At 36.9% G+C, this 21688-nt stretch overlaps 1 protein-coding gene across 9 annotated transcripts in view; it reads left to right on the top strand.

Annotated features, from left to right (window-relative positions):
• sun1a (Sad1 and UNC84 domain containing 1a) overlaps window positions 1–21688 on the top strand; it is a 42946-nt gene that overhangs the window by 3835 nt on the left and 17423 nt on the right. For 3 of the 9 annotated variants that reach the window (XM_055176345.2, XM_055176346.2, XM_055176340.2), the window contains exons 2-9: window positions 933–1115; window positions 3286–3473; window positions 3791–4036; window positions 6534–6638; window positions 7122–7244; window positions 10992–11078; window positions 11810–11887; window positions 21291–21374. In XM_055176345.2, the coding sequence (XP_055032320.2) occupies window positions 1006–1115; window positions 3286–3473; window positions 3791–4036; window positions 6534–6638; window positions 7122–7244; window positions 10992–11078; window positions 11810–11887; window positions 21291–21374 (1021 nt within the window). In that variant the 5' untranslated portion in view covers window positions 933–1005. The remainder of the gene's footprint in view (window positions 1–932; window positions 1116–3285; window positions 3474–3790; window positions 4037–6533; window positions 6639–7121; window positions 7245–10991; window positions 11079–11809; window positions 11888–21290; window positions 21375–21688) is intronic. The other 6 variants (XM_055176342.2, XM_055176344.2, XM_055176343.2 and 3 more) reach the window with 6 other exon arrangements.

The raw sequence follows: 21688 nt of genomic DNA, 5'->3' as shown, positions 1-21688 counted from the left end.
TTTAGTGCTGCTGGGTTGATGGAGGCACTTGGTATAGAAAACATGGCTGGAAAATAAGCTTTTTTGCAGTAATTGTGTAATGTGTATGTATATGTGTTTCAGAGCTGAGGGTTTTTGTTTTATTTTTCCCTGTTCTGTGTTGTTGGTATCAACTGTGTCAGTGGTAGAGAACTATATGATTTTTTTGTACAAATAGACGGTACCCAGTAAAGAATGAAAGTAAGCTTTCTAAATAAATGAATTAAAATATATAAAAACATACCCTGATGACAGTCCGTTTACTTTCTTACAGTTATGTTTTATCACCGTTTAACTTTAGACAACTTTAGATTTATTCCTAATAATTAAACCAGACTCTTGTTAAAAATTTAAATTTGACCACTGTTTTCACTTCGGCTATTACTTAAAATGTAGTATTTCTACATTTGGGGATTACCGATTCCAGGTATTTGGATGCTTATATGCCCGATAACTGATATGCTAAACCGATTTTTATTTACTGTTATACTTCTTTTTTTGACACAAGTACTATAACACTGAACTGAACATACCCTTATAATAATAATAATAATAATAATAACAATCCATCTATGCGTACAAAGTAACAAATAGAGGGGGATGAAAGGGTAAAGAATAATATTAATTTAATGAATAATATCACTGGAATAATACATTGCCAAAGAATTAACAAAAAAAATGCAAAAATGCACTTCTTAACTGGTATTTTATGTCCAAATAATTAATATTATGTTGTAGCTTATGTAATGGCTGTTTACAGCGCTGTTTGTTTATGCATTTACTCATGTATGATAAATGGTGTCAGTGACTTTATTTTTTGTTGTACTGTAGAATGACAGTGGGATGTTAGTAGCCTGTTGCATGTATTATACAGTAGATCATGGCAGTAATTAACATTGCTGTATCTCTGTCAGTTCCAGCTACTCATCTTCAGGACTACACTTTGAAAGGGAGCTCTGGTTTGGCTCCGGACACGAATCCCTCAGGATGTCCAGACGCAGTCTCCGTCTGCATACCGGCACGGGTCACTATGGAGATGAAAACCCATTTGAATTGTCACTAAACTCCAGTGCCATCTACAGCCGCAAAGATGACAAGTAAGTAGAGATGTATGAAAATTGACTGGTCAGTGAATTTCTCAAATGCTTTTGGGATGCACTTAGTGAGCATTTATGTTCAAAAGCAGCTAGAGAGAATGCAAGAGAGTTTAGGGATCACAAGAAGTTGTTTGATGCTTATAGCACAACACAGGAAGTGATTCCAGACCGATCGACCTATCAAAGTATCATGAGAGCGATTACTTTAGCAGTACTGTTGAGTCACGATACCGTGATGTCATATGTTATTCGTTCTGCGCAGCGGCAGACGCAGAAATATTTACTTAGCATCTCTGTTTTCTTATGTTGTAGCATAACTGTTATAAAATTTCATTTTATTTTGACATACATGACAGAGTCCTGCACGCGTTCATTTTTGGTGACCCGCTCCCTCCTGTAGCCGCAAAGTTCAGCACCAGACTTGACCAGTCACCCGTGATATCAAAATTAAATTCGCACCCGCCCAGACCATTCATATTTGGCTCGTTACCCGACCTGCACACGCATAAATCGCACAGGCTAAAACCATTCCAATTAAAGTGCTTTATTTTTTATCTATTACCTTTCTCAACATCACAACCGCGTCATGAATGGGCTAATAAAACAGGCTAAAGTGCGCTTTGTTTTGCGCCATTCAAGTTGCCTACCCTCGCCACCTAAATAGGCTATGGATCCTGATAACTATACACAAATGGACCTATTAATAAAAAAGAACAAGAAAAAATACAACCTACCTACACAACCCCTGCTGTGCTCCTAAGTCTCGTCTCGAAAAGCTTTCGAAGAGAAGACGTTCCCAGCTTCCAGCTATCAACGGCAAAACTTTATGCAACTCCTGCAACGCTCGCTCCAACTAGGCTACGAGAAGCATCAACAAAAGTCACGCACTGTCGCAGTGGTGCTGACGTGATGGGTCATATGTTGTGTGTGTAATGGTAATTTAGACATACAAATATTGCACACATTTTCATTCACGCTACTACCCGCCCGTACGGAGTTAATTATCCGCCCGCATAACTGCCCGTGAATTTTAGGAATGTCACAATCCACCCGTTTTAGACACTTTTATGCGGGTATCCGCGGGTACCCGACCCGTTGCAGGAGTCGCATTGGATTGATTTCCATCGCCGATCAAGGTGAAGAATACAACTCCTGTCATTTTACTCTTTTCCACAGCGTCATCAAACTAGACCTTTGTTAAAGCGGAAGTTTGGTGAAAAATAAAAATTACGGCATGATTTACTCATCCTCAAGCAATCCGAGATACACATGTCAATCATCTTCCAGACAAACACAGTTTGAGTTATTTTAGAAAATGTCCTGGCTCTTCCAAGCTTTATAACAGTAGAAAACAAATCCTTCACAGAAATGATCAACACGACTCGATTACCCATCAGAAGGCTTTTATTAACCCACTGGAGGCCTGTGGATTGCGTCTCTGAAGGATGGATGAAATTTTTGCCCCAAATGTCGTGGACCCTGTTTTCTACCATAATAAAGCTAAACTAGTAGTGCATAGAGGTGTCACGATTTTCTAAATCCTCGATTCAATTACTTTTTCGGTTCTAAGGTCACGATTCAATTCTCGATTTTTACTTCTCTTTTTTTAAAGAACAGGTTGCTATGCCATTTTTAGACTAAACTCTTATGAAATATTATATCTGACCTTGAACCCCGAGATGCCCTGCCATGTTAGTCGTGCTGCCCGTGGAAAAATATGGTACACGCACATACCTGATAAAATGAAACTTCCTGTCAGATGAACATTCCTGTCGGTACTTATTACCGTTAGACGAGATTGAGGCTATACCCCAATAAGTCATGTTTAAATGCTGTTTTCATAACTCTTAAGCAACTGAAATAAGTTATTGTGAAACTTAAATGGATCTCAGTTCAGAGAAACGGCCGGTCCTGGCACAGACTCCGTTACGCAGCATCGACGTTTGTGACTTAATTTCGAATGATTTCGGATAAAAATCGAAATCGTGACACCCTTAGCAGTGCGTCACTAAATCTCAAATTTAGTAAGTTAAGTTTATCCCCGTTTTATATAATGTCCCTAATCAACTTAGGACCAAATGAGTCCTGTTTTGCAGCTATGAGCATCTTGGTTAAATTTGTTATTATAATTTTTATAATATTTTTCCTGTTCTATGTTGTTCTTCTGTAGGCTTAGGAGCAGAAGGGATTATCAATCTTTCTCTGGGTCGACTCCACAAACGCCAAGACCTTCAACATCATTCCAGCATGCCCATAACAGCACCCTGAACAGCTGTCCACCCAGCGATGCTTCTCTGCTTTCTTCTCTGCTGGATGAATCATACATACATGAACGTACTCTCGTCGAGAGATGCTGGGGTCAGTGGCAGCAGACTTTTGAATCACCCTTATGTGATGCTAATTTATCAACATCCTGAGCATTACTGTAATATTTTGTTTTGAATAGGTTTTGATGGGGATAATATCAGAGATAAGCTCTTATGAAAATGCAATGGTTACATTTTCTTCATGGCGATATTAATTTTAATGAAGTTGCATTCAATACCAATGAGTGTAGTTCAGGAGAGATCGGCCAATCAGAAGTCGCTGTTATGAAATCATGATAATTTTTATGAGTCATTACGAGATGTCTACCAGTTTAGTTTTAATGTTTGAACTTTGATGCTTTTTTTCAGACAGTGGACACCACAGCACTGTGGACCCAACGCCACAGACCTCCAGCGCACAGAATGACTACAACTGTAAAGACTGCAGCTTCAGCAGTGACAGGAGAGAGAACCACGGCTCTCCCTCGACCTCATCCGCCCCGCACGCCGATGCTGGGCATCAAGCGTCTTTTGCACAATCACCCAGCGCTGCCTCATTTCCTACTGCCTCAAACACTACAGTGTACTGCAGGGACAACCGCAGAAACAAGACAGGTGAGAAAATACACCATGAAATGTGTCAATAGGCTTTATGCCCAGCTGCACTACTTCCTGAACTTCAGCCAGCTCCTTGTTTCCTGTCTGCCATTATTGGACAAACTGATTAATCCAGGTGTGTCTGATTATTGTTGTTGTGACTACTGAGGTCAGGCACACCTGGATTAATCAGTTTGTCCAATAATGGCAGACAGGAAACAAGAAGCTGGCTGAAGTTCAGGAAGTAGTGCAGCTGGGCATAAAGCCAATTACCCAAGATTCATTTGTGCTCGTTTCAGCAGAGATGCATGGATGTTGTGGGGGTGTTCAGAATTAAATGCTGATGTGCTACACAGGTCTATTGCAGCATTTTAACTGTATACTATGCGTCACCTGCCGCTCTGCATATGCATCTGAGGAATCTTTTGCAGCTTTATAACTAGATTACTGATCAGTTCAGTCTTATCTTAACATCACTTGATGCTCACTATTAAGTGAGGGAACTGGATTGTATTCCGACTCCGCAAACATGCAGTCCAAGTGCCGCAAAATTAGGGGGTCTTATTCGCTAATAACTTTTATTCGGTCCCTCCAGTTATTTGTGATTCTGTGATCGCCGAACATGGTGCAAAATCAAATGTTGCGTTATTTTGCAATCCTGCATTATCAAAAAACAAACTGTGTATTTATATCTTGAACTTTTTTTTATTTTCATTTTGTTTCTCTTATTATATCACTGACTGTTTACTTATTAAATTATCATTAATAAGTTCAAGTAATGAAATATTAAACAAGCATTGGTATTTGGTAACCTAATTAGAGGGAAAAAAAGCTAAAAAATTAACACATTTCTGACAAGTTCATCCACTCGTTCTAATGTATAGTCGATTAATTCAGAATATTTTAACTGAACTGCAGCATGGTTGGGGAGGTTAGTAATTTGCATAACCACAACCAAACCAGCTCCATATTAGGGCTTTCTGCAACCCAGCACTTGTTTAGAAAAATCTATTAAGAGATTTATGTCACGATGCAAAAAAAACCTTTACCGATATTGGTTATATGTATGGTGTAGATCAGTGTTGGAGCTTTGCGTTAGCCGTGCAAGGGTCATGGGTTTGAACCCGGGATCACACATACTGACAAAAATGTTTTTAAAATTGATTTTAAAATTGTAAATATGACACGGGCCAAACTTTTACCCTTATTTTTACTTTTGATATATTTTTTACTTTGACCATATGTGTGTGTGGTGTTGTCGTTTTTGTTACTTTTGTTGTTGTATATTTAAAAAAACATATTAAAAACATGCATTTAAAAAAAATGAAATTTAAAAGCCTTTTAATTACTGAAAACTCATATTTTCTTTATTAATATTTAAAAACATTTGCAGTTTAAAATGTAAGAGCCAAATGTTAATAGTATAAGTGTAAAAGATCAACACTCCTAAACATATTTTGTTTATAACTGTTTGAGTTTCATTAATTGTTACATGTCAAGTATTCACAACATATAGCCAGTCTTCTCCTAATGACTAAAATTGCCCTACATGTTTTCTTTTTTGTATATTTTATAGATATATAGGCTAAACAGCCTTTCCATTGTACATTACATACAGATATAACTGTCGGGAGTTCGCCCCCGTATTGGCAGTCGTAATGAAAAAATATAGTTTAATCGTAAATCTGTCATGGGAGAGAACCTTTAATCTACGAATATATGTATAGTTAATAATTTACTTACCAGTAAGTATTCAAGTGTTACTGATAAAGTAAAACAAACAATAATTTTAACTTTGCACACAGTTTTGATTGGAACACGCTGAAGCACATCACCTCCTGTCGCCACGTCACATGCAGTGTAGTCGCATAAGTTTATTTTCTTTAATGCATCCAAAGCTCGAATTGGATCAGATAATTACACACACGCAGATGGTTGGTACCCCACACAGCCCCTTTTTGTGTTGTCTTGTGCAGTGGAAAGGTAAAAGTAACTACGCTGAATTTAAATCAGACTATGGTCGTTTCTCAATAAGGCTGCAGCCTCCGGAGGTCGCATTTCCAGGCTGCATGTGTCATTAAGTCTTATTTCAGAATTATAACTACTATAAAGTTGACTATTATTCTTAATCATAAATTGTTGTAATATGCTTATGATTTGTGAATGTAATGCTCAGTTGACTAAAAATTGATGAAGTATGCAGTCAGCATATGCGGCCTCCGGAGGCTGTAGCCTTATGATTGATAAACGGCCAAAGGTGACCGGTGGGCCGGATAAAGATGATTACTACAGTTGACTAGCCCTGATTTATACCTTTAATGCACTAAGTCGCTTTGGAGTAAAGCGTCTGCCAAATGTGTTAATGTTAATATAAAGTTCTGTTTTTATTTTCATACATAAGAAAATGTGCATGTGTGCATACCACACTGTATAAATATTGCGTTAAAGATTTCATAAATATCGCATGGCTATGAGTAATATTGAAGGACAGCGGACTTGATGGTTATGCTTGCAGGTGTGTTGAGGGTGTTGTCGCAGATGTGTGTTCATATCATCAGGAAAATGGCTACCTATGTAGCTTTCATATTCACCCTGCTGATGCAATGCATCCTGCTTAAAGGTATCAACCACAGGCTCTCCTCTCTTATGTCATTTACATCATCTGCTATCACCGTGGTTTTCTTTCTGGATGGGTTTTGTGGTTTCTGTATATGATGTGTAGTTTACAATGCAAAAAAAAACAAAATTTTAGCCTGTTGGTGTTCATCCTTACTTCTGTGTGCTTTCACTTTTATAAGAACATTTCTTGATCATTTATTCACCCCCAATTTAAGATGTTCATTTATTTTTGACTGAAGAAAGTTTTTTTTTTATACACCTGTTCTCTCATTGTAGATGCACATGAATTGTACACACATCTTTGTTCTTGCACTGAGCATGTTTCACGGTTTGAGATTTGCACCGTATATCTGCACAACACCTTGATGGGAAAAGCTGTTTTTTGGTCTCCACAGTCACTAAGACATCAGGACAGACTGTAACCGAGATTATTCAATCATCTTTACTCATGTAGTGTGTTTAATATGAGACTGTGTGTGTTCAGGCCTACTGCTCTCAATGTGGGGATGCTGTGTGCGGCTATGTAAGAGACTTTCTGGCTTTTTGGCTGCTGTGCTGAGAAAGATCCTGTGGTGGAGAAAAAAACCAAGCGTCACTTTTAATGAAGGTATTATGTTCTGACAGACTCTTTAACACTTCTGGTGCCTGAACCATCTACTGTTCGCAACATGCATACATCCAGAAACAGACATGATAGTGATTTATCTTAAAAGGGTCTTTTTTGTGTGTTAGATATATAATGCACATAAGTAGATGCGTTTGCATTTGTTTTTATGCTGAACTTTAGTGTTCGTTTCTAAATGTTGACACAAAAACGGACAAAATGATGGCGTTTTCATTAACTGATGTTATGGGACTAAACAGTTTTGTCGTCTTGCGATCAGTCATTCCAAAAACCGTGACAACGGGTGTTTTTGAATCCCTATGGAACTGCACATTCGGACGACATCAAAATACCATGAAGGCATACACAGCTGTTGATTCCTGAATTGCTCTTGCGGTATTTTGAAGTCAACGTGCTTGTCGTTTTTTTTTTTTGACACAACATGAAGTCGTACACACCTCTTTTGTGGTGTTCTCCAACCAAAAATACCAAAGAATGAAAATGTGACATGCATGTCAGGTGACCTGTAAATGCGAATAATGTTTCCCTTGCAGTTTTGCGATTTATATATTAATTTTTTCGAGTTAAAAACCACCTCACTTGAGCATTAAAACTTTTGCAATATATGGGAGTTTTTGTGAAATGCTTTTTTGCAGTTTATATTGGGCACATTTTTATTTTGTCAAGGGTTCAAAAACACAGCTAATAACATTAGGTGAACTAACGCTTTAAAATAAAGACAAACTTTGTTGTTTACTCGGCCTTATGTCATTTGATGCCCATTGTTTTTTTTTTATGTTCTTCAGAACCCAAATTCAGATTTTTTTTTTTTTTTGGTTTCTGGTTACAATGGGAAAGTATGGTGAACACTTCTTCAAGCTTCAAAAGGGCCCAAATGTTAAACAAATGACTCCTGCCTCCCAAACAAGCTGATTCTGCATATCTATAAAGTAGTATTACATTCTTCAATTCTTTAATTTTATTATATTTATAAAAGACAGATCAGCTTTACTGATTCTTTCCGATAATGTACAAAAAAACTGAAGGAGGAGTTACGAGCTGCAAGAGGAGCGAGTCAGCACTTTATACAGCTCTTTTTTTTCATACCGTTTTGTCGCTTAACCGTTTATGGCTTTTGGCTCATGAAGTGACAAGTATAAATGTGCCCCTCCAAATATTTTGATTTTTAAATGTAAAGCATTTGGATTTATTGCGGTTTATTATCGGATTTTTCTTGTTCACTGTTTTTTTGTGTAAGATCTGGCAACACTAGTCAGCAAACGCTCCTACCTCTGTCATTTTCTGTACCGCGCATACAGAAGACTTTTTCCCATTCTAGGCGTTTATTTTTTCAGAAGAAAGACCGTTTAACACGTTTAAACGCGTTATTAACTACTAGTTGTTCAGTTATGTACACGCTGTGCAGAGTTTCTGTAAATGCGGTTGCCACTGCCATCATTTTGCGGGAGTTTATGCGGTTGTAGAATTCGGTTGTCAGTCCTGTAAAAGACTGAACTGTGTGTGTGTACAGAACAGGATTAAGCATTAAAAGGTGACCTGACAACCGAATTAATATGCAGTGTGTACGGGACTATCGTAAACTAACCAATCGCGGGACTCCCCATTGTCTGCTTTTCTCCATCGTTGTTTAAAAAACTTTTTGACCTTCGCCTCTTTGTCCACTGGCTCCTCCTGAGATGTTTTCTCTGCAGATCTCTTAAAGGAATATTGCATTTTCTTAAAAGAAAAATCCAGATAATTTACTCACCACCATGTCATCCAAAATGTTGATGTCTTTCTTTGTTCAGTCGAGAAGAAATTATGTTTTTTGAGGAAAACATTGCAGGATTTTTCTCATTTTAATGGACTTTAATAGACACCAACAATTAATACTTAACTCAACACTTAACAGTTTTTTTCAACGGAGTTTCAAATGACTATAAACAATCCCAAACGAGGCATAAGGGTCTTATCTAGCAAAACGATTGTCATTTTTGACAATAAAAATAACAAATATACACTTTTAAAGCACAACTTCTCGTTTAGATCCGGTCGTCATGCGCTAGCGTGACCCCACGCAATACGTCATGACGTCAAGAGGTCATAGAAGACGAACGTGAAACTCCGCCCCAGTGTTTACAAGTGTGTTGAAAGAGGACCGTACGACGTTATTCTATGTCAACTGATACTAATTAATGTCTTTGTGTCAGTTTATTGCTTACAATGGTCCGCAAATTTGCGTTTTATATATGTAACACGTGACCTCCCTACGTCACTACGCATTTACGTTAGATTGCGCTAGACCGGACCTAGATGAAAAGTTGTGGTTTAAAAGAGCATATTTTTCATTTTTCTTGTCAAAAATTACAATCGTTTTGCTAGATCCTAAGACCCTAATGCCTCGTTTGGGATCGTTTATAGACCTTTGAAACTCCGTTGAAAAAAAACTGCAGGATTTTTCTAATTTTAATGGACTTTAATAGACACCAAAAATTTATACTTAACTCAACACTTAACAATGTTTTCCTCAAAAAACATAATTTCATCTTGACTGAACAAACAAAGACATCAACATTTTGGATGACATTGTGGTGAGTAAATTATCTGGATTTTTCTTTTAAGAAAATGGAATATTCCTTTAACGCTTACGCTGTAATGCCACATTTTTTGAAGTGTGCCTCCTCTAAAAGTGTCCAGGTGATACAACATGTTATTTTTATTACCCGCTATTCTTAGCAAATCTTAATATTTGTGCCCCCGCCCACTCCTCGCTTTTCTTCTCACAGCGTCCACGCCTATTTAAGTTGCATTTTTCAAAATGATAGTGAGGTAGACTGGAGCTGAAACAATAAGGTTTCATGGCCCTTTAAACAATGCGTAATAACCAAAACAACAAATGTCTTTAGGACACTTAAAATATACGAGTCAACCTTTGAGTCCTTTTGAAGCTTCAATAGTTTTCTGGTTCCTATGGGAGTGGTATTTGTTTTTGGGTGAACTATCCCTTTTGTAGGAGCCATACATTGGCGTTGACTTTTCTATTATTTTAATTACTTTATTTTTTTATACTGTTTTGTATGTGCACCTGCATTGTGACGTCATTGGTTACTGTGGGTGGCACTGGGTTTGTGTTGTCTGTATTTGTGTGTGTGTGTGTGTGTGTGTGTGTGTGTGTGTGCTCACCTGTGTTTGGATCATGGCTGCGGGGTGAGCATGGTTGTCTGTTGACCGTCATCATCGTTGCACTGTCTGAGTTATCTTTGCACGGTTTATGAAATGCATCAATCAAAGTAGGTGCTTATGTTTTCTAAGCTTGTGAAAGGGAAATAAAGACATTCCATCATGTGCAATGGTTCAGCGTGACACGTCTTCAATGTAAACCCTCATGTCTCAGCCTGCTGCGTTTTGTTTTGTTTTTTGATTAAATAAATATATGCAGCAATACCTTTTGTATAATAGTAAACGTAATCGATTTGGGGTTTTCATGCAGATTAGAAATGAGTAAATATATGTAAATGTGTAAATACAGCTATATTAAATCAATGGTTCTCAGTTAGCATTACCACAATCACATGATCCTCTGGAAATCTGTTTTCTTTGCCAATGGTCTCCATTCTGCATCTGGGTTTTGAGCTGATAACAATGCTGGTCACGTGGCGCCCCTCAAGTTATCGTTTGGATGCTCTGGCCCTCGAAAAAAAAATGGCTGAAGAGCCCGACGTAAACGATCCCTTTTTGGTATGCTTACAGGTGTTGTGCGAAAATTACACCGATTTCCACAGTATTGTCGTCTTGAAGTTGAAGTTTCAATAAAGGATGTAATTGTGCATCAAAAAGGTTAGTAAGCGATTTGTCATGCGTCGTCTCGCTGCTAAAACTAGACGATGAACGTTAATACACTTTGTACACTTTTATTGCACGTGCCTCGTATGTCACTAATACTAAAAATAAAACTTTACGTTTGCTAAAATACTTTCTGTACACCTGTTAAAACATTAGGTGGTAAAGGGTCAATGCTATGTGTCCGGGGCACTCCTGGCTCTGGTGCGAATCGATTTCTGGTTGTGGATGTTGTGTGGCAGTCACTGATTTGATTTAGGAATTGAATCTGATCACCGGTGTCTTTCCCTTTCTGAATTTACTTTATTATTGTCATGAAAATGTCTCAGTCACAGCCGTTGGGCACTTTTAATTCATGGTCACACAGCGGTGTTTACATCATCAGGATGGATCCCACAGCAGCACAAGACTTTGTTGAATAAATAACACTCTCATCAAATCTCAGTTTGTTTGTTTTTAACAGGTTGCCTTGTCTTTGGATTCTTCACTTCACCCACTATAACTTAAAACTTTCTTTCCAGCAGATGTTTGTGCACGAGCCCTACGAATAAACAAATGTGTCTGTCCACCATGAGCACTACCTTGGTTACATGCAAATCTTTCTGTATTTGAGTCTGTTTAAGCAGAGCTGTGATTGGAGAAATAAGGAGAGACCGAAGCTTTGACACAAATCTCTGAAGGACTCGTGATTTGACGTTTAGTTGTCTTCTCTCTTCTGTCTGTCACAGGCAATGAGAAATACTACAGCACTATGAGTGTTAAAGAGGTGGTGGTGCAGGAGCGACCCAAACACAGCGGCGTTTTGTGTGAGTACATCATCCAAAATCTAAACATACAATTTCTTTAGACATGTTTGGGCTTACTATTAGGTCTTAACGTTTAAAATGCTTGGATTATGATCTAGGATTCATTTGTTTGGTTTAACGCATTACTGCATTTCAAATCCCTTCAAGCATTTTGAGGCTTCATAGGTGTTAAGGTCTTAAAACAACATCTAACTTTTTTTGGGACGACTCTAAAGCTGCATTCGTTGATCAATTATGCCCATAGTTCAGTGATATATGTTAAAAGTTCATGTATGTAAATAGGAATATCAATGTAATCATTTCATCATTTTTCGCTTTTGAATAAATCATGTGAATGAGCAATAGTTCAGATGTTATAGACATTAATACAGCTGGAAAGGTTTTGTAACAGAGACAGTGTGGCATTTAATATATAGTCTAGCATAATATATAGTATAGCATGAATCCCCTATGAGAGTAATGGTGTCATTCAGAAACAATAGTGTAATAGTTTGACTATCCTGGAGTTATTATGCATGCAAGCTCAGTGTTTGCATGAGAAACACACCCACTGTTGAAAGTGTCTGCACATCATCAGAGAATAATGAAGGTATGAAAACGAGCTGTGCAGAGCTCATTACATAGCGTAACTGTTAATAAAAATAAACTTTGATGTACTTTGATATATAGATTTATTTATCTGGGCTTGTTTAATTTGAGATCTGGAGTTTCTGGACTTTGACATTGTTAAATGATTTTGTATAAACAGATAAGCTTTGTACACTACAGTTCAAAGGTTTGGGGTTACTTGTGTGAAATTGAGTTTGTCGAGAAAAATGATGTGTTTTTATTACAAAACTAATATTTTGATATTTTAGTAACAGTTTAAGTTACGGCTGGGCGATTTGGCCAAAAAAATAAAATACAATTTCAAAACATTTGATTGATTCGATTTGATGTTATTTTTTGACTACTTAAAGGACAAGTTTGGAACTTTACACTTAAAGGCCTGTTTTCAGATTGTTTATGGTGAAATAGAACGGTTTTGGCTGAAATTTCGACATATGCGGCTGCCCCGAGAATTTTCGGGTGTTTCTTGTATTACCTCCCACCTCTACAATGGGTTTATAGTTGCACTGGAACAATCCTTTCTAAAATGCATGAAACTTTTGTTTACAAAGACGTAAAACACACCGAGTGGTCAGGGGTGTTCACTGATATGCTCACACAAAAATCGCTGCAAAAGTTGCTTTCCAACAGGTGTTTTAGCATTCGTTGTAAACTTGTGGACCTATTTTTCCAAACACTTCACACCCGTATATTCTTCCGCTGAGAGCTTAAATAATAGACACTTCAGCCCAGTGGGTGGTGATAATCCACCTTTGCCGATTGCAAGAATACAAATGGGTTCCCGGCGCGGAGTAATACCGTACCTCACAGCACATCTAATACAAGTCTATGGAGTTGGCAAAAACTACGATAAAACCTGTTGGAAAGCATCTTTTGCAGCGATTTTTGTGTGAGCATATCAGTAAACACCCCTGACCACTCGGTGAGTTTCACGTCTTTGTAAACGAAATTTTAATGCATTTTAGAAAGGATTGTTCCAGTGCGCCTATATAGCCATTGTAGAAGTGGGAGGTGATACAACAAACACCCGAAAATTCTCGGGGCAGCCCCATATGTCAGAACGGTTTTGACTAAAATTTTATTTCATCATAAACAATCTAAAAACAGGACTTTAAGTGTAAAATACCAAACTTGTCCTTTAAATGGGATATTTCACAAGACAGGTAAAAAAGGTGTCTTCAGAGAACGTATATGAAGTTCTAGCTCAAAATACCATATAGATAATTTATTATAGTATGTTAAAATTGGCACTATATAGGTGTGAGCCAAAATGTGCTCGCACCAACATTTTTGGGTGTGTCCTTTAAGTGCAGAAATCGGCTCATTTGCATTTTAAAGGCAGTGCCGTGGTTGGATAGTGCAGATTAAGGGGCGGTATTATCCCCTTCTGACATCAAAAAGGAGCCAAATTTTAATGACCTATTTTTTCACATGCTTGCAGAGAATGGTTTACCAAAACTAAGTTACTGGGTTGTCAGATTTTTATGTGTCGTCTTTAAAACATAAATACAACAATACTGCAGTAACGTTCAGTAACAATATTTTTTTAAGATGGAAGAACATCTGTTTAAAAAAAACTAAAGTTCTAATCCAAGTGCTCTAAAGTATAGTTATCAACATGGTATTAGGGCTGTGAATCGATTAAAATTTTTAATCTAGTTAATTACATACTCTGTGATTAATTAATCTAAATTAATCGCCTACATAATTTTTGCTGTGAAAGTATTAAATATTTCTTTTTAAATAAATCAGTGAATAATCAGCATTAGTGACAATGAAGTTCAAAAACTCTTTTATTATTACAGTATTTTCACTGTTCAAATAATGTCCATAACAATCAACAAAAATAACCTAAAGTAATATGCTAAGGAAATAAAGTGCTTCAGGAAGATTATTTACCAAAAGTTTAACAGTGCAATATCAATTGCAGGGCTTTTTTGTGCAATTGAACATAAACCTTAAATAAAGAACCCGACAGGTGGATGACATCAAAGTACCGCGAGAGCATTTAGGAAGCAGTCTTCTGTTATGATTTCTTGAACTGCTCTTACGGGATTTGGATGTCATCTGCTTCTTGGTTCTTGTGGCGCCACATAAAGTGTACTCACTAGTTTAACAAACCCGTTTTATCAGCCACTGGTTAGATCAACGTAGTAGTCAAAAACGGGACGCGAGTAATCACGTACGAGAGAAATCGTTTACCCACAAAATACAGGACACCTATACTGCCCTCCAAAGGCTAAGTGCAGTATCTACGCAAACACTGAAACTGAGAAAAATGGCTTTAAAGTTTTTTACACCAGCCAGTCAAACATGTTACTGCAATTTTGGCACACACATTTCTCTGAAATGGGACAAAATTTAACCAGGAGACTTTGTCACAAGACACAACAGATCTCACAAAGCCCATTTTAACCCTTAACTCAATTTTGACCAAATGCGTAGTTACTGCGCTTTCGCTTTGTAGGGCAGTATACTGTGCTATATTTGGTTTTCTGATCCCAATCTTCATCATTCCGCTAAGCCAAGTCAATCTCCATTGGTCTTTTACACCTTTATCGATCTCCAAAACTTCAGAGCCTTCCTGCATTATAAGTATGTCCATGCTAGCTGAAATAAAGTTTTACCTCATCTTACGCGCTACAGCCAGAAAACCCGGAGTGGATCCGGTGCGTAGTGATTACAGAAAGCTTACAGTGGAGAGAGGAATGTGATTTTGCTCCACTCCAGGCTTTGATCACATCCCACTTAAAAAGCTGAATACACGTCATATTTATGAAAAGTTAATTTAATAATTTTGCAATTGACGGAAATCCGTGTAACGACGGAGAACTTTAATCCATGTGCTTTGTATGATGTGGTACTTTAGAGTGGACGAACTCTATGATATGCAAATTTTTGCTGCAGACATTGCATACTTTATTTTTATCATCACTTCCATCAGGCCTTTTTTTTATAAGTAAATGTTCCAGTCAATGATCCAGTCACCGCCAGCGCGTTCTCGTCTACCTCCTTTATTTTACAGTCAAATGGTGGCTAGAATGTATCCAGGTTCAATACGGAATGGATTAATCTGCGTTATTTTTTTAAAGCGTTATTTTTTCTTTAGATTAATTAATCGAATTAATGCGTTATTTTCACAGCCCTACGATGGTATAAATAAAAATTAGGCATTGTTTAGAAATATAATTGTAGCCTTGGGGGTGGGCGAAATTACCAAAATCTTATATCACGAATTCACGATAAAATATATTTTATATCACTGTAACGGTATCTATTACGATTGAGTTTTTTATAGTGATGCACCGATGCATCGGCCGCCGATATTTATCGGCCGATTTTTGATGAATTTGAAACCATCGGCATATCGGCAATAGCACGAGAAAGGCCGATACCGATTGTTTATTAATTAACCGCATAAAGGCAATGACTTGCATGTCTGTTGTTCAATTAAAATGATTTAATGTTTGGGTGTGCACTAGGACTGTTCCGAATACCATTTGAGCTTCGAAGCTCTAGTAGAAATCAAATCAAATATTCAAAGCTTCGGAAGGAGGAGCTGAACATATTTTTCTCTTTAATAAAGGCAGGAATCTGTGTGTGTATGTAGCGGCGTGCCTGTCACGCGTGCTGCGAGAACAGCATTAGTGAAACAAAACACCAGCAATACTTTTAATAAGGTAGCCTAACATTTTTCTAACAAACAAACACTCCCGTATCAGAAATTAGAAGCATAGTAATTATTTATTACGTAAAGGGTAACTTAGGCCATTTAAATAAAACAACGTAAATAAATTAACGAATTAATGAAGTTCAACAAACTGTAATAAAACGGTAGCATACTTTCAAAATCAAGTTTATTTACTAACACTTACACCATCCAATATGTTTTTTCATCAGTAAACCAATAAAGAAGATATTTTGCAGAAACCCCAGTGCTCCGTCATGCAAGTCAACCGATCCGCCACTTTAAGCATATATATCTAATACAAAAGTAATCCCCCATAACTCCGTGTGACATATTGACGTCTTGTGAAGCAAATCAATCCGTTTTTGCAAGAAACTGAACGTTATTTACAACACTATTAGCGTGAATGCCAAAGCAGGAAGCCCGCTCTCCGTTTGAGGCAATCTCTTCTTCTACTGGCTGCGTTTGATGGCTGTTGGCTATGGATGTTGATCTCTCTGCGCCACCTATAGAGCTGGAGCGTGAAGCGCACTTCCTGCTTGGCAAAAGCTCTGCATTAACGCTGTAAAATATATATATATTCGAATCTCAAAACTGAAAATCAAATGTCAACCAACGGAACGAATATTCGAACATTCTGGTCCAGCCCTAGTGTGCACTATACTTAAGCACAGACAGAAAACCTTTGTTGAGCTGGCTCAAATGTCTTGGACAATAAAAGTAACAGACTGCACTTTAGTGGGGCAAGAAGTCCAACTTTTTTTGAAGTAGCAATATTTATACTCTGTTTAAAGAAATAGCACTGGCATTATTTATGTTTATTAAAGAAATCCATTATATGTAAAAATAAATAGTTAATGTTGTTAATAAAAGAAATGCTGAATAGCAAAAACCACCTTTGAAGGTTGTCATGTTGTCTTATTATTAGTGATGCACCGATGCATCGGCCGCCGATATTTATCGGCCGATTTTTGATGAATTTGAAACCATCGGCATATCGGCAATAGCACGAGAAAGGCCGATACCGATTGTTTATTAATTAACCGCATAAAGGCAATGACTTGCATGTCTGTTGTTCAATTAAAATGATTTAATGTTTGGGTGTGCACTAGGACTGTTCCGAATACCATTTGAGCTTCGAAGCTCTAGTAGAAATCAAATCAAATATTCAAAGCTTCGGAAGGAGGAGCTGAACATATTTTTCTCTTTAATAAAGGCAGGAATCTGTGTGTGTATGTAGCGGCGTGCCTGTCACGCGTGCTGCGAGAACAGCATTAGTGAAACAAAACACCAGCAATACTTTTAATAAGGTAGCCTAACATTTTTCTAACAAACAAACACTCCCGTATCAGAAATTAGAAGCATAGTAATTATTTATTACGTAAAGGGTAACTTAGGCCATTTAAATAAAACAACGTAAATAAATTAACGAATTAATGAAGTTCAACAAACTGTAATAAAACGGTAGCATACTTTCAAAATCAAGTTTATTTACTAACACTTACACCATCCAATATGTTTTTTCATCAGTAAACCAATAAAGAAGATATTTTGCAGAAACCCCAGTGCTCCGTCATGCAAGTCAACCGATCCGCCACTTTAAGCATATATATCTAATACAAAAGTAATCCCCCATAACTCCGTGTGACATATTGACGTCTTGTGAAGCAAATCAATCCGTTTTTGCAAGAAACTGAACGTTATTTACAACACTATTAGCGTGAATGCCAAAGCAGGAAGCGCGCTCTCCGTTTGAGGCAATCTCTTCTTCTACTGGCTGCGTTTGATGGCTGTTGGCTATGGATGTTGATCTCTCTGCGCCACCTATAGAGCTGGAGCGTGAAGCGCACTTCCTGCTTGGCAAAAGCTCTGCATTAACGCTGTAAAATATATATATATTCGAATCTCAAAACTGAAAATCAAATGTCAACCAACGGAACGAATATTCGAACATTCTGGTCCAGCCCTAGTGTGCACTATACTTAAGCACAGACAGAAAACCTTTGTTGAGCTGGCTCAAATGTCTTGGACAATAAAAGTAACAGACTGCACTTTAGTGGGGCAAGAAGTCCAACTTTTTTTGAAGTAGCAATATTTATACTCTGTTTAAAGAAATAGCACTGGCATTATTTATGTTTATTAAAGAAATCCATTATATGTAAAAATAAATAGTTAATGTTGTTAATAAAAGAAATGCTGAATAGCAAAAACCACCTTTGAAGGTTGTCATGTTGTCTTATTATATTTGTTTTAGCTTAATTTGTGCCTCTTATTATGTTGGTCAGTTGAATGTTAATTAGATACTATCCATGTTCAGTAAAAATAATTTGATGCAGAAATAAACTAGCTAATAGAACAACTGTATAGTGTTGTAAAGTGTTTAATATCGGTATCGGCATCGGTATCGGCCAGAAGTTGTCTGTTTAAATCGGTATCGGTATCGGCCCAAAAAAATCCTATCGGTGCATCCCTAGTTTTTTATCTTTTAATAAGGTTTTCATGTTATTAAAATATTTCATGCAATATGTTTGTTTCATAATTCTCACCAAAAACGTATACATGCATAAAAAATAAGATAAAAACAAAGAAAACTTGAGGTCACTGAAGATAAACAGTTAGTGTTGAAAGAATGATTATATATGGGTTTCAGTGGCTTAAAATCACTTAAAACTGTGGCGTGTACAAATAGTATAATTTCGTGACCACATGCACAGCAAAGTGACGTGGGTGTGTAACTTCGATAGAGATTATAGTCCAAAATCTCTCAAATCTCTTGACAAATTTCTACCGTTTATTGCCCACCCCTAGGTAGCCTAAATGTGAGATCTAAAGTTGTTCTGGCGTTTTTATAATGTTTTGTGTATTTGATTGTAGTTAAAGTACACGGTCATAATCTCACATCACGTGTTAAAATAAGCAATTCGACTATTATTTCTCTTTTAACTATTCAGAACATTCTCCTAATGTGTTTAAAATTTTCGTTTGAAAATTTTTCGTTTTTAATCTGGTCAAAAAATAATTTTGTGACTCATACATTCTAGTCACGCTGTTTACTGTATTACCGTGTTTTTCGGTCTATAAGCTGTGGTTTTTTATAACTTGGCTGGTGCCAAGTCAGGTGCGCCTTGTAAGTCCGTATGAGTTAATTTTGACATTTATGAGGCAAGAGACATCATTACCGTCTACAGCCGTGAGAGGCCGCCATATGCTGCTCCTGTATTTATGTAATTCAATGGATTCAGTGATGCGGAATGACGAGTATGTTACTTGTTTGGTTAATTTAGATCAGTGGTTCTCAATCCTGGTCCTGGAGGCCCACTGCTCTGCACATTTTGTATGTCTCTCTTATCTGATAGACAATGAGATCTCTGCACTCATGATTCAAATCATCAGCTCATTAGCAGAGCAGTGGGCCTCCAGGACCAGGATTGAGAACCACTGATTTAGACTATTCAACCTTCCAGGTAAGTTCTGTATGCTATGGCTTATAGTTTAAATAATTGATAATATTACTTTAGTGTACAGACATCTATTCAGCCTGCTGTTCTGTCTGCTATTGTTTAGTTGAATAACTTGCCTTTCCAGATTAAATGTCTGTTCTTCGGCTTGGATTTTGTGAAATAATTTTCTAAAACGCGACGTATAGTCCACTGCGACTTATACATGTTATTTCGTCTTAATGACGCATTTTTTAATGATGCGGCTTATAGTGCGGAAAGTACGGTATTTGCTTGGACCGTTGCATTTCATTCAGACAAGCACTCTCAGCGGAGCCTTGCTGGCCAAATTCACTTGGGAATTGTTTTTTTATTAAACAAATTTTGCAAGGTTTCTTCTGCATTGAAATTTTTTTCAAACACTAAAATAATCTCTTGCTCGCACTCTCGTGCTGTATACCTTGAAATATACTGCCACCGTGAAATAAAATGACTCATTCCGTGAAATGGCTTTTTGGTCATACTGCCCACCCCTAATGTTTATCCAGAATCATGTTTTGGTAGTTAAAATAAGATCCAACATTTTGCCAAAAATCCTACCGCACTTGTGAACCCTATCTACAGCACAGCAGGATTACAACAATGTGATGTCATTCAATTGTATTAATTGATTTTATTAATTCATATTAACATTAACTGCATTCAAGATGAGCAATTCAAATTGTACTCAAGGAAATTTGAACATTTCATCTTTATTTAAAAACATTTAATCTAAATGTAAAAATATACAAAGGTTAAACAATGTTCACAAAAAGAATTACTTGATTTTAAATGGAAAGGAGTTGTATGATATTTGGTTTGATTCTGTGTTTAAAGTTCCTTTAGCCCTCCTTTCATCACTACTGTCCTCATTTACAATCTATGACAACATACACTCAAAAAAATAAAAAGTTGGATTTACTTAAAAAAACTTCGTCAAGTGGGTTCCATATAGCTTTAAGTAATGTCAACAAATAAAATGTTAGTTGTATTTACTAAAGTTTGTGTAAAATTGACAATTTAAATGTTGCATGGACTAAAGAAATCCTAATAAAGTCACTATTATGAAACATTTAATTGATGAAAACAAAATTAAAAATAATGATTTAATAAAACAACGAATCAATCAATGAGAGTGCAGCTGCTCAATACAACCTTTATTTAATTACAGTTTATAAAACATATTTCAAATGCAATGTTACATTTCAAACCGTTTGTTGGTTTGTTTTGTTCTAAAATATATCAGAACAAGTTCATTGACTCATACTTGGCCACTTTTTACTCGCATACTTATTTAATGGTGCTACACTTCTGCAAGAGGGTGCCAGAACAACAATTTACCCATAATACACTGCAGCATCATCAGCCAATGAGATGCAAGTCTGTATTGGTTTTATTAATCTGTCACTTTTACGCAACAATGTTATATTGGCTGAACAAATAATTAAGTAAAGCTGACAAGACACCGTCTTTTGTTGAAATTAGTAAGTTAAAGTAATCTCATGCAGTTACTTGTGTTTGTTAAGTAAAGTGAACAAGAAATTTAGTAAAACTGACTCCAACCAAGTTCATTTTTTTTGAGTGTACACACACGCATTGTATTTCAACTTGTGTATATTGATTCAAACAGGTGACGACTGCAAAAGAAAGAACACTCAACCTTACCAGGATAAAGAGCCTGGAGGGGACTTATGGTCCCTTATAGTTTTAACAGGTTAAATATTTTTCACTTCCTACCCTTAATCTTAATGGGAGTTTACTACAGTAGTTAATGCTTCTAGTTAAGAGCCTTCCTCTTATTGTAAAAGTGTCTTTTGGTCCAGATGTGGGTTTATTTCATCAAAAGCTTTCAGACACCCCTGCATGTCCTATCTATTCCTCTTAGTCCCCATCTCTAGCTTTTTGGGAATCTCTTTCTGATTAACTTTGTTTATTCATAACACAGATTTGAAAGTCTCATTGAGTTGTCATACTGCTGTCAGTCATGTGACTCATCGCTGTTACTCACTGTTCTTTAGGTGGAGCATC

Source organism: Misgurnus anguillicaudatus, chromosome 4 (assembly GCF_027580225.2).
Source record: "Misgurnus anguillicaudatus chromosome 4, ASM2758022v2, whole genome shotgun sequence".
NCBI classification, from domain to species: Eukaryota; Metazoa; Chordata; class Actinopteri; order Cypriniformes; family Cobitidae; genus Misgurnus; species Misgurnus anguillicaudatus.
This window is presented reverse-complemented; position numbering and strand designations above follow the sequence as displayed.